Source organism: Ostrinia nubilalis, chromosome 23, assembly GCF_963855985.1.
Source record: "Ostrinia nubilalis chromosome 23, ilOstNubi1.1, whole genome shotgun sequence".
Classification (NCBI taxonomy): Eukaryota; Metazoa; Arthropoda; class Insecta; order Lepidoptera; family Crambidae; genus Ostrinia; species Ostrinia nubilalis.
Window position 1 is genome coordinate 2,438,381 of NC_087110.1, and position 18,072 is coordinate 2,456,452.

Here is an 18,072-nt window from a genome sequence, read left to right on the forward strand (position 1 = left end):
TTAGAATAATAGTATATTATTTTTATTTCCATGGTGAAATTAAGATTTCCAACCTTCAGACGGTACGTCCACTTAGTCTAGAGAACGTAACGCATCAATGATAAAAAATAACTTTCTATACAATGCTTTTATTAAAATTATTATTATGATTAAAATTACATTAGTGCTTACATTATTATTCACCAGTCTACATTCTTGAGCATTAAATATTAGTAAATTAAAAATGATTCAAAACAGCAAGATAATTTTGATTAAAAGAAAGAAGAAAGTTTTAAAGAGTTTGAAGAATTTTCATAAAATTAGGAGACAGTTCAGAAACTTAAATATCTATAAACTTTGATCAATTCAATAATTACTATTTCAATCAGTCAGTCAACGTGTGCTGCAACTCGCAATTTGAGATGAATTCATATTAATAATAAATGTCTTTTTCATAAACGGCAACTCCAATACTAGATAAAACTGTCACGACGCAATTGATATTAAGTACGAATTGATCACAAATATCACAAAATCTAATTTTAAGCAAATTTCCAAAGGCCATATCTGTTGTCTTGTCGTGTCGTGTCTTTCTCAGAAGCATTTGATAAAGTATTTCAAGGGTAAATGTTTTCCCTTATCCAGTCGACATACGCGTAAACTTTGGTGTATACGCCAGGGGCGTCTTCCTTGCCACACGGAGACGGTCCGAAGCTGACTACTCCAAGCATATCGTATAGCTTTTCATTTTCAAACATAAGGGGGCCCCCGGAGTCACCCCTGCAGGAGTCCTTTCCGGCTTCACCTCCCGCGCACAATTGGCCATTCCATAAATCTGCTTTGAGTCCTGGTTTGACGTAGGATGGTTGGCATTCCTGTAATCATATCGATATAAGATTTATTAGCAAAATAATATTGAGTTTATTCTGTCTTTATTTTTTATGGGACAGGACAGGAGGCAAACGAATAGACGGATCACCTGATGGTAAATGATTACCGTCGCCCATAGACACCCGCAGGCCCGGGGGCGTTACGAGTGCGTTGCCGAGCTGTAAGATATAAATACGCTCTCTTCTTGTCTGCACTATTACATCCTCAATTGTCCACCGAGTGGGAGGCCTCCCTATACTACGTTTTCCGTTTGACCACCACTTCTCGCGTTAGTAAAAACGCCAAAACTTACCCTCTGGCTCACAAATGGTAAATCCACGTGAAGCTTGATTGAGCTCTTCTTGACGGTACTGTTGATGGCGCCCCAACCGGCCGCCCACAGCTTGAAGTTGGGCGGCGGCGTCACCGTGATATCGACCACTGGTAGGCAGATGGGTCTGATGAAGTCTGAAAGTCAAGTCAATCTTTTTAACATCTCACTGGAAGACGAAAATCCATTATTTCCATCTTAGGTTTATATTTATAAGTAAGTTTTAGCTTCTTTCTTTTAAAATCATTAAACTGATGATGATACAATCAAGTTACACGTTCTGTCAAACGTTCTCATTTTTGATGGAGTGAAATTGAGTGGTGTACATATCTTCTACATCCCTTGATATTCAATCCAGATGTTTTAACACTCAGTAATGTCATTATAATTAGTAAATATTAACACGATTTTGAAATACATAGTACCTGTGTAAGGAGCAGCCCGTTGTGTTCGAATAAGGCCGATGTCGTTACGCTTTGTGATAGGGTTGTATTCGGGGTGGGGGATGGATTTCTCGATGGGAAGGACGACGATGCCCTCGGTGCAGTCCTCGCCACCTCCCTCCACGAGTATACAGTCGGGCCCGGTGTGGCTCGAGTCGTATTCTCCGAGGCGAACGTTCTTTCTGAAATTGAAGAATGTAAATAGGTGTTTTATTAAGAAAGAAAAGAGTTCTTCTTAGATTAAAAAAAAGTTGTTTGAAGAAAAGCTTAAAGGTGTTTGTAATAGTAATAGTTACATTATTTTTGCTGACGACAATCTGTGGTTGGAAATGGTCGCCATTCGGAATAAAACTAATACCTATTACCTGCCAGTTATTTTTGAATTCAATATCCTAGGATTGAATATAACCCTAACTGTTAAAATTATGGCAAAACTATTTTAGTTTCATAGGAAATTAGTCAAAACTAGATTCTAACTCACAAATATGGTTTGCGGCTTTTAATATTGGTTCAGTATTGAATATCCCAGATCTTCTGTTGACTGTTCGAACATTAATGTTTTGTACTAAAATAAAACTCACGGCGTGCCATTTTTGAGGATACTCCCGGTGATACAATGAGCGGCAGTGAGGACGTATCTGCTGCTGATGAGCGCCCCGCCACAAAGCAGCGCGATGCTGTTGTCCGACCTCGCGTATTCGATGAGCGTCAGCCACGGGTACTGATCCACATTTGTTGCAGAACCCCCTGGAAGTAAAACCATCTTGTTAATTTCAGTGATAAAATCAACCAATTTAATAGGTCCGTGGGGACCAAGTGCTCATCGCCTGTACAGGGAATTAGCCAAGCCATTCTTGGCCAACGAATCAGTTTGGCCATTCAGCGCGGAAATGCAGCCAGCATTCTGGGCACCATGTCGCGTTGCTTGGACAGCGATTTGGGACATATTTTTTATTTGTAAATATTTAGTCTATGTAGGTTCATTATTTGTATTATTCTTAATTAATCAGATTGTGAAAATTCAAATTGTTTATTTGCATAATAAGTGTACATTTAATTTACTAAATGTTCCAATTGGAAAAATACTTGAACAGTTGCACAAGGAGAATTTGAGTAGTGGACTAGTAGTAGTAGATAACGATTGGTGTTATTGTATCGCAGCTATTTGACTCAAAATTGGTAACATCATTGTCTTGACCAGATGACTTGGACAAAAGAACAAAATAAACGACATACATAGTTCAATAATTTTGCAAGTGAGCTGGTCATAAATGTTTTTTTTATCTACAACGGAGAAGCTCTTGGCCTATATTCTATATTTCACTAGAAGAAAAGTTATTGATGAAGCCAAAGGTGGAAGCGAGCTTCACCAGGAATCCTCTGCCACAGAGGAACTGGCTATCTTACATCCAACTGCCGAAACACAACAATTGTTATGTCTTATTATTGTTATGACTCTTAGTCCATAAATATTTAGTGGCAACAGACTTAGGTAAGATGGTGTTAGCTAGCCAGGCGAACTTAGAACAAGCCCAACCACCATCCAAATCGAGCATAATAATATAATTTTTCCCCTAATGGGAACCGAGCCTGGGACCTTCTGAGTTTGAGACGAGAAATGATGGCTAAATTAAACATGCCTGTGATCTTATTATCTGCTCCGCCGTCGAGGCCGCAGCACTCAGTCCTCGGGTCGGGAGGGAAGGCGCTCAGCCTTGAATCGCAACCGTTCTTCTGGATGCTCTCGGGCGGAGATCCGCAGCACACGCTGTAGGCATCGGGGCCTTGGCATCTGGAATAAAGCTGATGATTAAAGACCCAAGTACCTCAGCATTTTTAATGTCGTTTCTTTTCTCAGGCTGCAAGAATTTTTAAACAAAACCATCTCACCATTGCGTTTGTAATTTGTTTGATCATTTTTGAAATCTTTTGAATAATAATTTAGATGAGTATACACCATCCATCAGTCTTTCGAGTATTACTAAGACTCCCTGCAGACTACAGACTTTTAGTCGGCCGATATTTGGGTCCGATTTTATCTTGCATAAAGAATCGGCCGATACCAAATCGGTGTAATGTGCGCACTTTCATACATGTCCATACTGATTAACAGCCCGACCCATCTGTCGGCCGACAAAAAGTTTGTGGTCTGCGCCTAGGCTTAAAAGACATATTTTATACAGCTACGTCAAGATTTTATTTATTTACGTTTCGACGATGTCACATTAGTAATATTATGTTGATTTCGCGCGTCATTCCGTACATGTACTAAATGACCCATCTAGGACCTTGACATTCTTGCTACTGGTTCTGAAGACAGGTTTCCATCCTTAAGGAGAAGTCACATGAGTCGGCCAGTCACCCGACCGTATTTTGCTTAGTAATGAAACAAATTACAATGAGTGTACCATTTATGTCATTAAACCTTTGTTATAAACTACGCCAAGAAAGAATGAAGAATAAGATAGTTTTAAATATTGCGAATGACAAGCTTTGTTCTTTGCTTTTTGAAGCGAGACTGCAGAGTCGTTTCATAATGAGAGCCAATAAATTAGCAGATTTCTAGAATGAATAAATATTATAACGTTACTGGCAAAGGTCTGTAAGTCTTTTTTTTGGAAGACGATTAGAAGGTCGATTTCTTATAAAATCTTTTTTTGTCTTTGTTGTGTATTTTCCATGTTTTCGTCAATGAATCTTAATGCGTGTGTTTGCTCAAATTAAGACTGATCTAATTCGCACGTGAATCATCAGGCGCGTGTCAATAAATATTGATTGATTCATGTAAATCGTTCTTAACAAGTTTGATGCAAACGTCACTTGCGCGTTTGTTATGTCGACCTTTGTTTGATACGAATACAGATCCTAATCCTAAGTGAATTCTTATTCATTTGCTTTTATTCAGTTTTAGACTACAATATTTTTTAGCTTGATCTTATTAACATAATATCATGCTACATGATTTTTTGTTCATTTGGTCTTTAGATATTCTTGCCATTAGTAAGTCTACTGACACTACTCGCAAGAAGTTTTGCACATTTACTTGTTGTTAAGAGAGTTGTCTCAACTCTGTTCCAAATTCGGTATTCGTGACGAATCCTTGGTAAAAGATCGGCATTCAGACTCGGATCTTATCTAGTTGTAACATGCTACTTTACTATTAAAATATATTGAACTTTAACATACTTCGAGGCTTGAATAAACAGCTTGTTGTAACTGGTCACTGGCGCCGTCATCATTTCAGCGAGGTGCGGACACGAGTATATGCCGACGCATCTCCCGGGTTCGCCGTACGGTGTGTGGCACGGGCAGCATACCTGGAATATTATTGGATAGTTTTAGTTAGAGTTCACTTGATGGGATGATGAAGCTGTAGATCCTGGCTACACAGGAGTTGCAGCGGTGGAAACGAAAGGAATAGTCCCGTTGATGGGATGATGATGAGAAAAGAGGGTAAACTAGAATGTAGTCCTTTGCTTTAATTTAAGCGGTTCCTAAGAACAAGGGTGTTGACAGAAAAATGGACAACAAAGAGATCCTATAAGGTTTCCAATTTAGAAAATTAACAATGTCTTGAGTTTAACATTATCATGAGCAAAATCAATATGTTAATACGTTGATTTTTTTGTCCTGTATCCTTATGTATTTTGCTTTTGAACTCAAGTTAATTTTATATTTCCTTCTCTGCAAAATCTTGGGAGGATGTTTCCTCATTAGGATACTGTTTACTGTTGCATTATATGACGTTGTTATTTACTTACGCATATTCCTGTTGATTTGGTTGCGTTTTCCTGTAAAATTGTCCTTAGAGACTGAAATACGCATAATGATGGGCATGCGAACTGCTTAGGTATAGGGAAATGAAATGTTTTACTATCGGAATAACTTAGGTAACATAGTTAAACTTACTGACGCATCTGGCAGCTGTCCAAATAAAGTGCCATTTCATTTCAAGTTTGAATGAACTGTAGCTTGCAAACGTTTTGATTAATGTCAAATGAATTCTCAATCTGAGCTACTTTTTATTAAAGAAGTAGCTGCCCCGAGAGATTTTGTCTTGTCTAAACGATAAAATTGCGCCCATGCAAAATTCCCATTGAAAAATGACTATACTTTTTCCAAATATGACTATAGTTTTCCAGTTTTCTTGACGATCGATCAACATGGAAAGCATTGAGGGAAGCCTATGTTTAGCAGTGGACGTCCTATGGCTGAAATGATGATGATGATGACGATCCAACAACAAAAACAATGATTCTAATCTGCCAAGCTGATCTTGAGTTTGAGCGAGTTCAAGTATTATTCCCACCTTAGGAGTTCTCCCCTCGAATCCACAAGCGGACTTCTTGAGCAAGTCCACTTCAGCTGGCGACCTGTTCGATTTGTTTATGATCTGCAGCAGCGACGGGCATTTTTTAAACGTCACGCAGTTTCCGATGTCACCTTTCGCAGTCGTGCACGATTCTGGAAACAATTCGGCGAATTTTAAGTAGGCTTTAATTTATGTTCGTGACAGAGAACAGGTCTACCTGTTTTGGGGTGAATTTCTCACTTACAATTTGGGATACTGATGTTATAAAATCACAAACATTAGCCTTATCATAGTTTTGTCAAAAACGTCTCTGATTGTTTCGATGGCGAGTTATATATTTTTGTTAGACTGGTCCACCAGGACAGTCGAATAGGATCGTGGCTCCAATTAGCTTTTAGTCTGATTTTTTTCAGTCTGACTGCTCTAGTGATAGATGGGATAAGATAGAGGGAAGATACATTTTTACAGCGATCATCCTGGGACATTAGGATTATTTAGGATCTTCCTGGTTCTTTGGGACCAATCGCGAATTGGACCAATCGCGCCTAAATAGTTCTTTCTTAGCGTCCAAGAAAATCCTTCAACTGACTATTACATCCCACACACAAGTTATTAAATGAATACACGGAAACGAAGGAGTCGGTCATCAAAACGTTTTCTTGAATTGAAATAAAACTGTAGGTAATTATGATTATGATCAGTCTTGTTAAACAAAATGGTTTCCTACAATATAGCACTTAGTTCCCCGTCAGTGCACAGTCAGCAGCACATAAGACTATACATATTTGTTGCAAAATAGCCCGTATTACAACGAGATAACACGCCACTGTGTTTAGCTTCATATATTATGCTGTCGTCCATACTGCAAGGTTGCGATTTGTATCCTTTTATGAAGCGAGGCAAGTTGTATTTCGCAAATGTGAGGAATCTGCCTCACAAAGGTCCATAATGTCTATACATTATTTATTATTTTGTCTATACAAAAACACAGAATCGATTGAGACTTAAATGGGTATCTAGCACCTATCACATAAAAATACAGTAGTTTCATTAAATACCCCTAGAAAGCTCAATGTTGAAATCAATGGGATATATTGTTTGTTATTTTTTCTTTTTTTTCCTTATGAGAAGCAGGAACTTAGCTCCGATAGGCAATTAGAGCGTTAAAAGTTCAAGAAAATTGTGATTAATATTGGATTAAATTATTACCAATATTAAGCTCCTTAATTAAGATGTATCCTCAAAACTTTACATTTATTGCTTATCGTAAACATCTACATATTAGACCACTCAATGAGATTATTCTTTTTATCAACATGTTTAGATTATGAATAATTTAATGCAAAGCCATACCATTGTAAAACTACAAAATGTCGCAAAAAACTTCATCTACCTAGATGGGATTGCAAAATTCTTGACCAATCTGTGAATTTTTTCCTCATACAGTTTTTTAGGATTGAAATTGATCTATAAATATTACTGATTGATCACCTTTGTGTAGGATGTCCTTTGTAGGTTTTAAAAAATATCTGAACTTAAGGAAAACTGTACTTAATTAAAATTAATATCTGTAAGTCATTTCAGTTGTAATATAACACAAAAATTATATTCCGCCTGATGCTGAATCTCTTGTCGCTTTTAATATGGATCAAACAAAATAATAGATCCTACTGCTCAAATGCAACAACTTTCCACAGATACAATACTTGTGCAAATTCTCAGAAGAAAAAAACGTCCTGGTTACTGACGACAATTTGTATGAAGAGTTTGAGCGTTCTTCTCTTGAGGAAACTTGTTGCATTTGAGCCGTAGAATCAATCGTTTGTTTGATCCATACTTAAGCGACACCAACACATGGGTGTCTGTCACCAACCGGGACTAATAGAAGCTAATAGTCGTAAATAAGGAAAAACCATTGAATATATTTGAGGAAAACAGTTGAATTATGTAACGATTACCATAATTATAGAAGATTAATTAAGTAGTAGTGATTCGGTTTTACATTTATATTGGTTGTCTATGTCTAATCGTGCGGCACTTTGTTCTTGTTTGCAAATTATTAGAGATGGGCCGACTAGTTGCCGACTAGTCGGGAAAGCCGACTATTCGGCATCATTTGTAGTCGGCCGACTAGTGACGACTATTCGGCAAAATATGCCGATTATAATCGGCGCATTACAAAATTAAATATGTGAATGAAATAAAACTTATAATCACCAAGATGATTGGTCTACCAAGCGATGGCTCCTACGTATAAGGGCGAAACTGCCGCTTACGCCTTTTTCCAATTATTTAAGCAATGATTTCACTTTGCTGTAATCTATAACATCAGTAAGAAAAAAATTTTTTTTTTCTTTTAGATACAAAATAAAATTTTAGGCAAATAGGCGTATGTGCAAAACTACGCCACGTATAAAGCCCAATCATACGATTCGTCAATCTATACGAGTAGTTGCTTACATAAACATATATTTTTTATAATCCAAATATTAAATAAAGCCATGAAAATATTTAGCAAATTGTTTTATTTATAAATTATGACACATTATATAGTTATTTAATTTTTAGCGTTAAGAGTCGCATCTCAAACTAATTTGAAAATTATAAATAACTTGAAAAAATCGAACTGCCTAAGGCATCGTGGGTTCAATTCCCGCCTTAGGCAATTCGATTTTTTCAAGTTATTCATATTTTTTTTAAATATGACACATTATGTTAAAAGACCTAACTAAATCTCGAGCACAGTATATGGGCGTATTTGCGTTAAAACGTAAAACGGTACATTAAACGACTTTTTCTAACTGATTTATTATTGATATAGCACATGATAACAATTAAAATAATTACATGCATAAATAAAGAGAGTAATCGCTTAAAATATTATATTTACGTTGTCATTTAAGTCTCTTTACGTTGAACAATATACATGAAATTATAGAAATATGCCGACGTAAAAGGGCAATGCGTAAAATCTCAAAATATATAAGAAAAATATAAAAATTGATAACAGCAGTAGCAAAAGCATTACATGTTAAGGCTAAATGTGAAATTTCATTAAATTCGTTTTAGTAGGTCAGAAGATATGACCCAAAAATATGGTTCTGGCCACTAAAATGGCTCTCCTGTAAAATTTACTTTTTTCACTTACGCCAGTATACGTAGGAGCCATCGCGAAGGGCGTTTATCTAAACCACTTTTGACTGCAAAAATCAGTCAAAAGTGGTTTCACCTGATTTAAAATTTTGGCAATCAGTCTAAATTCAAACAAAGTTTACTTTTGTGTTATTATTGTTTCCTTTTTTTTTTTCTCTTTTTTGTGATCACCGTCCATAACGCCCCCTGTTGCGCGCCTTCTTGACTGGTAGCCTCAATATGGTCTCGGTCAAGAGGGCGCGCAAACGGCAATCTTCATCGTGTGTTGGTTCCCGCTGAAAACCAGCTTCTCGACATGGCGCTTGTTATGTCGCGAATATAGCTGAGCGGACGCCTCTTCAGCATAGCATGTTATATGTACTGTATTTTTATTTTATTTTTCTATGCTGAATAAAGTATTCTTATTCTTATTTATCACAGTCCGTCCCGGTAATTGCCCACCTGTATGGCGGGCCCTGCCTATCCGACGATGGTGGTAGTCCGTGCAATGCAGGCGGGAGCACTTACCCCCTCGTGGCGTGGGCCACGAGGGTGGAGAGGAATCAGTGGGCTTAGGATGCGCGCCGCGATAAGCGGTTATCACGCCATTTTATCAAATTTTCCCATACATTATGACGTTGATAAGAATATCACGGCGCGCATCCTAGCCCAGCAGGAGGCGATCATATTGTCACCTCCACTGACCCCTCCGCCGTCGAAAATTATGACATCTACCTTAGGTACTGTTAGGTGACTGTAATGTTGCTTTTTATTTTTTCTCATAATTATTAAAGAGATATAATATAACTTCTTTAGAAATAAATCTTATTTCTCAAGAAATCTAGATATTCTTATTTCTTTGAGAAATCTAGATATTATTCTTCGGACAAGTAGGTATTAGAATGATCGGCTTTGCCGATTAGTCGGCCGACTAGTCGGCAGTTTGAAAACCGATTAGTCGGCTAGTCGGTTAGTCGGCAAAGACCATAGTCGGCCCATCACTACAAATTATGTTTTTTTTAGGTCCATAAAATGTGTAATTAAATAAAATCACTTCAATGAAGTAAAATGAGCTTTGTTTTAATATCTTAAACAAAATTGCATAGATTTTTTTCCTATAATCTACAAAACTTTATGGAAAGTCCTTTCAGCAAGCATCGGTTTACATTATATTTTAATACGACTACGAGATGTTGATGTAATTTAGTTAGTGTTATCACCATTTGCCTCTGGTAAATTGGAGAGGGTCGTGCTCCTGCAATGGAGACTAAATGACCTGATGATGGTGATGAGTTAGTGTTAAAGTTTAAAAAAATCCTTTGTAATAATTGAACTAAGTATAAAAACAAACGTTCACATTCCTTACAAAACGTATTTTGAAAATTTTAGTACCTAACAAGACCATCCAACAAAAATTAAATATTCATGCAATAACAAAGTTATTGTGTAGTGCCTAGTTATACAAAAAGATGTGTGTATCTTTTTTGTAACTGTTTTGATCTTAACTATATAAAGTATTAAAAAAAATACTTACGTCCACTAACACAGCATATTGCGGCAAAGAACGCACACGCTAGTATTAAAAGCTTCATTTTTATCTAAATATCACATAAACACTAAACAAAATTTATACGCGTTTCCTTGACGCGTCCACCGCGGTCGACTGCCGGCGGAGCTATGTCCGCGAGGCTGCCCAGGCGCAGCTCAGGATTCTGATGTCTATTTCCTGCTCCCTGTCCGTTATAGTGCACCCGCTTAAACCTGTCCACCCTCCTCGATATCTGTATAGGGTTGCCAGGACGTGTCCGGCCAAATATTCTCTTGTCCGGCCTGTCCGACTTTAGGCTTTTTATGTGGCTGTAGTGCCTTATTTGCTAGCTTTTGAATAATGCACGCAGTAAACACTGGCCAACATAAATATACCTATTGTAGGATTAACCCATAAGGAAATTCAACAATTGCTTAGGGCATCACGCACCAAAAAGAACACAAAAGAATTTGTTAGGGTAAAATGTCCGGCCAAATTATGCGCCAAGTTCGGCTTTTCCGTTTTTGGACCGACCCAGGTCCAGGTTGCCAGCAACCGTATATTATATGTATTATAATATTCCGGCATTGAGTCATAAAGGATAGAGAAGCTATCGTAAGCAAAATTCTTGCTCCATTTTGGATAGAATTAAAACTAAAGTTCGCTGTAATTGCTGTCAGTTCTGCCATCTAACCAAACTTAAAACATGCAGAGCTAGATCGTTTACATGAATCTCAAAGTCGTACTAAAGTAAGGTGCACTGATTGCAGTACAGTTCAGTTGAACAAAGCATGTGTTCGGATCTCGTAATCTAGTGCGTAGTAAGTACTTACAACATATTGATGCATCCCGGCTTCAAGAATTTTTCTATGTACTCGTACCATCTTTGTATTGCTGAACTTGCATGTACAGTATTTTGCTGGTTTACCCTGAAGTCAATCATCCGTGAAAGATAGGATGGCACACATACGCCGGTATTCACAAACATTATTATGAGGTTTCAGATTGCGCGTAGACGCATAGGGTGACACATATATCTACTCAACGCTATGACCCTATGCGGCCAATCATATTTCTGCGTAACTGCACTCCGTTGTAGTGCAGTTGTATAGACACAGGGTGACTACTGCTAAGATATTTTCTTTTTTACGATATATTCCTGTAATATTAAATTATTGATGTTTCTAATTAATAAATCAGGTTCTTAGATCCTTATTTAATTGCAGTATTTAATCCCAACTATCCCAACTAATATTATAAATGCGAAAGTAACTCTGTCTGTCTGTCTGTTACGCTTTCCCGCTTAAACCTCGCAACCGATTTTGATGAAATTTGGCATAGAGATAGTTTGAGTCCCGGGAAAGAACATAGGATAGTTTTTATCCCGGTTTTTGAAACAGGGACGCGCGCGATAAAGTTTTTCTGTGACAGACAAAATTCCACGCGGGCGAAGCCGCGGGCGGAAAGCTAGTTTAATATAATTCTTTACTATTGTCTGATGAGTAATTTTGAATACAATTTTAAAGGATAATGATTAGAAAATACTAAGTGACTTCATTTTCCAGGACATTATTACATATTTATTAACTAACTAGGACATTATTGACTGACAGAATACCACATTACATAATATTTGTTATTATACGAATATATAACGACAGAACAGAATGGGAGATTTGACACTCGTATTTTCATGTTAGATAAAATATTATTTCTTGAATTAAGTCGCCTTTAAGATATAATTTTGACTAGATACGAGATTAGCTGACGATAGCTGAACGCTTTCTCAATGGAGACCACGACAAAATAGGAAATCGTCATTTTAGCACTCCTCGAATATATCGTCGTACAATGCTCTACAACTAGGAGGTGGTAAATGATGAAATGAAGATTCAAAACTTACAAAACCTATATTTATTAATTATATTGAATTACATTTTTATATAAATTATAATCTCTCGGTTTTGATGGACACACAACACAAATTATAATTCACCAGTCTACAACCTTAAGCATTAAATTAGTAAATTAAGAATTATTACAAACAAAGCATTTTGAGATACAGGAAAGAAGAAGCTTTAAGAAGATTACCGAGTAAAGGCAATCAGAAACATAATATAATATCTTAAACTTATCAGTTCAAACATAATTGAGTCAATCAGTCAATAAATATTTGCAACTCGCAATTTGAGATCAATTCATATTAGCAATGTCTTAACTTTTTTAAACTATAACTCCATTATTGGATAAGTCTATCAAGGCGCAATTCATATTAAGTACGAATTGATCACAAATATTGCAAAGTTTATCTCATTTAAAATTTTCCAATATGTTTGAATTTCTCGGAAGCATTTGACAAAGTCGCTCAAAGTTCAATGTTTCCCTTTATCCAGTCGAGATACGCGTAAACTTTGCTGTACACGCCAGGGACGTCATCCATGCCACACGGGGCTGGTCCGAAGCTGACTAGTCCAATAATTTCGTATATCCTTTCATTTTTTAACATGAGGGGTCCCCCAGATGACCCCTTGCAGGAGTCCTTTCTGGCTTCACCTCCCGCGCATATCTGGCCGCTCCATAAATCTATTTTACGTCTCGCTACGCTGTACGCTGGTTGGCATTCCTGGAATCATATTGAAATAATATTTACCATTAAAAATTATGTTTGCACTTATTACAACATACTTGCTTAAATTTCTTTTCTTGTGAGAGAGATGAGACTAGTCCCGTTAGTAGATTTTTGACCATACACCTACCACTACTGGACAAAAAGCTTCCACGAATATTTCCACAAAGACCGAACTGCACTGCCCGCATCCAGGAGCTTTCCGCGACCTTCACCAGACCTCCGGTCAATCAAGTGGCGGGCTTGCCTTCAGTTTTTCGGGCCGTGTAGGCGCCTTAATAAAAACTAAAACTTACCTCTTGACTAACAAAGGGTAAACGGACGTGAAGTTTAACCATGCTCTTGGTGTGGGTGTTGTTGAAGTCGCCCCAGCCGGCCACCCACAGCTTGAAGTTGGGAAGCGGCTTCGCCGTGACGTCGACGACTGGCAGGCAGATGGGTTGGATGAAGTCTGAAAGTCAAATTCTTGCCTCAGTAAAGTCGAGCAATATACTCATTAAGACAAATAACTTCTAGTTAATCCATTAACATAGCGTAGCGTAACAGTATATCAGTATCAAGTCCCTTACTTTTGTGACTCGCTTCATCAAGTGGTTACAAAGACCTTATTCTAATAATATAAAGCCAAAACCAACCTGTATAAGGAGCAGCCTGCTTCGTCCTAACGAGGCCGATGTCGTTATGCTTTGTAATAGGGTTGTACTCGGCGTGTGAAATAGTCTTCTCGATGGGGAGGACGACGATATCGTCGGTGCAGTCCAAGGCAAAGCCATCCACGGTTACACAGTCAGGCCCATCGTGGCTCAAATCGTAATCTCCGAGTCGAATGTTCTTCCTGAAAAATAATATTCAGTTAAATAATACTAATTTTTTTTCTGACGTCGAAATACGACGTGGTTTTTTGGCAGTAGGTATTTTGTTTGTTAAGGTGTTTTAAATATTAAAAAAGATAATAAAGCCGTTGATTTTTCTAATGACGATCTGTGGTTGGAATAAGCCCTGTTTCATAACTCAGCGAAATAAAAATGGTTTTGTGCGTTACAACAACATAATGCGGCTTTGACTTTCGGAAGCGTAATGAAATTTTGCACTGCAATGAAACTCACGGTGTGCCTATTTTGAGAACAGTCCCGGTGAGACAGTGGGCGGCTGTGAGGACGTATCTGCTGCTGATGAGAGATCCGATACAGAGCAGCGCGATCTTGTTGTCTGTCTTCAAGTATTCGATGACCGACATCCACGGGTACTCATCCACTCTGGTCTCCGTGCCCCCTGGAAGTATATTATAATACTATTAGGGATGATCCAAAAGTAATGATAAGAAACATTTCTGTACACCATCACGTTTAAGAATTACATCCATCTGAATCCTAACAGTCGGAAAGTTATACAAAAATTAAAAATCTGCCTGGAGTTAGATACTGATGTTTCGTGCAACAATTAGGCCTCGTTCCCATGGCAATAATTTGACTGTCGTGTGAACATACATTGTGTGTTTAAAATTGACAAATAAGTTGTTAATATCAATGTACCAATATATTAAATGAATTCATGAGATATCTCGGGGTGAATTGAACGAAGGAAACTTGCCTATGATCTTGTCATGAGTTCCTGCGCCGACGCCGCAGCATCCACTCCTGGGATCGGGAGGGAGGGCACTCAACCTCGACTTACAAGAGCCCTCTGAGATGCTGTCGGGAGGAGGCCCGCAGCACACGCTGTAGTCGTCGGGACCTTGACATCTGGAGAGTAAGAGCCTCTTAGATTAGAAGCGTGAGGAACTGGCACCGTGGCAAATGCAAATGGTTGTGGCGCTGCAACTGCGCTTTTAGAAGTTGTATGAAAACTAGTAGTGTTGCTGCAAGTGCCACTGCAGCCTCTTATTTGAAGTCGTCCTTAAAAGTTTATGATTAAAGGGGGAAAGTGCCTTTGGACCTCAGCTTGCAATTTTCCTTTAGGACTGAGGTTATAAAGCATGTGTCCGTAGTCCATATTGGTAGCAAGCAATAGACGAAGGTACCTATACACTGGCGCCTTATCAATGGCTGCTATTTTCAAAACGGTGTTGTACAGAATGCACGTGAAGCGAACATGTGGCATCTTACGCAGTTCTAATAAATGCTATTTTGCGACAAAAATGTCTGATGTGTTGTCGATGTATGTTAACTTACCTCGAGGCTTCTACCAACGACATACTCTCAGTGGTCACGGGCGGAACCAGCAGTTTAGCGAGGTGTGGACACGTGTATATGCTGATGCATTTCCCGAGTTCGCCGTACGGTGTATAGCAGGGGCAGCAAACCTGGAATATTATCGGATCGGTTCAGTTACAGGGTAAGCAACTCAATGCTTGTGTTATGGGTGCTAGCTTAACGGATATACTACTTATATAATTTTTTTAAATTTTATTAATTAAAATTCATCATTTCAATTTCTGCCCGGCCGGGAATCGAACCCGGGACCTATCGGCATAGTAGTCCGTTCTGAACCACTACACCAAACGGCCGACAAATGTGCAGGCGATTGTAATTATAGCCAAATAAAATTGTTTGCTTTCGGAATAACTTAGGTAAAATGTTTTAACTTAGCAACTAAAGTGACCTGAGCTCATCTAAGTTTTCTTTTAATTAAATATTATGGATGAGAAGTGGGTTTAATGTTTATATTCTCACCTTAGGAGTGTTTCCCTCAAATCCACACGCGGACTTCCTAAGCAAGTCCACGTCAGCTGGCGACCTGTTCGGTTTGTTGAGGATCTGCAGCAGCGACGGGCATTTGTGGATCGTCACGCAATTCCCGCTGTCACCGTTCGTAGTTGTGCACGATTCTAGAAATTATTGCGAATTCTATGTCAGATATTTCATTTATTTAGTTTGTTGCAGACATCTGCCTGTTTTGGGATGAATTTCCCACCAGTTACTTTTAAAAAGTTCGAGGGATAACACTATAACGTGTTTGTGTTTTATTGTTTTAATATATCTGATTTTATCAGGCTAAAGTGGTTTGACCGGTTATGAGTATTGACAATCATATAAGGAAAAAACATTGAATATATTTGAGAAAAACAGTTAAATTATGTTCTTAACGATTAACATAATTATTATTGAAGATCAAAAAAGTAGCGATTGGATTTTACATCTATAATTGGTTATTTAATCAAATCAATTGCAACTTTTTAGGGTTCCGTAGTCCTGACAAGGAACATAGTTTCGATATGTCCGTCTGTCCGAGGTTTAGCTTAGAAACTACTGGCACTGGAGCTGTAATTTTGTGGAGGTATTAATCACGCCGACAAAACGGTAGAATAAAATTTTGAAAAAAAAAAAAAAAAAAAATTTTTTTAGGGTACATTCATTCCCCTACATGTAAAGTGGGGATGATTATTTTTTTCATCTTTTACCCCATCGTGTGGGGTATCGTTGGATAGGCCTTTTAAAATGGCTTAGGGGTTTGTAAGACTATTTTTCGAGTTAGGGATCTGTTTGCAAATTATTAAAGTTTAAAGTGCCAATTTTTGTTCGAGTAGGGCGTCCCCCCCCCTCTCTAAAAACTAAACTGTTAGCTTGAAAAATCTAGAAAAAATCGTAATAATACAGCTTTTCATGAACTCTCAAGGATAAGATAGCGGTTAATATAGATCACTTAGTTTAAGAGTAATAGTTCTTAACCAGTAAAAATTCCTTAGAAGAAAATATGAAAAGTGACTAGATGAAGTAATTGCTTGCTTCTGAAATATATTGTGGTAACGACGGACAACTACGGAACCCTACACTACACGCACTTGGCCATTTTTTTTATTTTAAAGTCGTATTAAAATCCACCCTATGATTTATTATTTTGTTATTTAGATTCTGCATGAAATGACTACTCAATTGAGTAAATGTAGTAAAAAGTTACTAATTAAATATTAAAGTGAAATAAGTTTTGTTCTGTTATTGACCACAAATAATTTTTCACACATTTATTGTGTGTACCACAAATACAGTAACTATAGTATTAAGGTATACATAAAACAAAATGTACTTACGTCCGTTGACATAGCTCGCAGCGACAAACAACGCAGATGCGAATATTAAAAGCTTCATTTTTAATGGAAATACCACAGAAAGCTTACACTAAACACGATATAAACTTGTTTCCTTAACGAGTCCTCCGCGGTCGGCGGCCGTCGGAGTTCTGAATGTTGCTAACGTCAATTTTTTAATTGCCGTGTTAGGGCTTGTTCCCACGGTGACATCCCGTAGTACAGGGGTAGCCAAACTTTTGACCTGTGAGGTCTACTTATGCTTGAAAATATTTCTTGCGGTTGACTGAAGAATGAAATAAAACATATTTCATTTTCAATCATTCTATTTATGTATTTAACTTTCGCGGGCTACCATAATCGTCTTCGCGGTCGACCTCTTGGCCATCACTGTAGTATACGACAAACTTGACCTTCATTGGTTGGGTTTTTATAGCGGTCAAGCTGTAGATCCTGGCTACACAGGAGTTGCAGCGGTGGGAACGAGAGGTGGGAATAGTTCCGTAGTAATACGTGTTCTAATATTAACGTTCACACGAACATCCCGTATACCCGCAAAAACGGATCCTTCTTTAAACAATCAATTCACACGACAGTCCATTTCTGAGGGATCCTGTATCCCCCCTCCCTGCGATCCCGCAAAACTAGATAGCCATGTAAGTCGTTGAGGAAAATTACCGTGTTTGTAAGGGAAAGCTATCTTTGGCTGCCGTAGTAAAATCTGTAGCGTAGTGTGCCTTATTTGGGCCCTTTAAAATCGATTGGGAGCCATTCTAACTAAAAAAAAGGTCATTGAAATCTGGGCATCTAGAAAAAGAGGTCTATCA

The 18,072-nt window shown here is 37.9% G+C and overlaps 2 protein-coding genes across 2 annotated transcripts in view; one reads left to right on the plus strand and one right to left on the minus strand.

Moving 5' to 3' along the window:
- Nucleotides 1-18,072, plus strand: part of LOC135083194 (protein MTSS 1-like) — a 249,561-nt gene that overhangs the window by 99,246 nt on the left and 132,243 nt on the right. The gene's annotated exons all lie outside the window — the stretch shown is intronic.
- Nucleotides 113-17,406, minus strand: LOC135083161 (phenoloxidase-activating enzyme-like). The gene is made up of 15 exons (XM_063977896.1): nucleotides 17,249-17,406; nucleotides 15,894-16,048; nucleotides 15,393-15,523; nucleotides 14,812-14,963; nucleotides 14,328-14,493; nucleotides 13,857-14,056; nucleotides 13,518-13,672; nucleotides 12,966-13,218; nucleotides 5,933-6,087; nucleotides 4,810-4,940; nucleotides 3,264-3,415; nucleotides 2,205-2,370; nucleotides 1,606-1,805; nucleotides 1,163-1,317; nucleotides 113-854 (listed from the first exon to the last, which is right to left on the minus strand). Exons 1-15 carry the CDS (start codon nucleotides 17,304-17,306, stop codon nucleotides 597-599), a joined length of 2,487 nt encoding a protein of 828 aa, XP_063833966.1. The 5' UTR covers nucleotides 17,307-17,406; the 3' UTR covers nucleotides 113-596.

Coding starts and splice junctions, on each gene's coding strand:
- LOC135083161 (XM_063977896.1), bottom strand. CDS start 17,306: ATGAAGCTTTTAATATTCGCATCTGCGTTGTTTGTCGCTGCGAGCTAT. Junction 16,049..17,248: donor TGCGAGCTATGTCAACGGAC/GTAAGTACATTT, acceptor AATAATTTCTAG/AATCGTGCACAACTACGAAC. Junction 1,318..1,605: donor ACGGGCTGCTCCTTACACAG/GTACTATGTATT, acceptor CTTGACTTTCAG/ACTTCATCAGACCCATCTGC.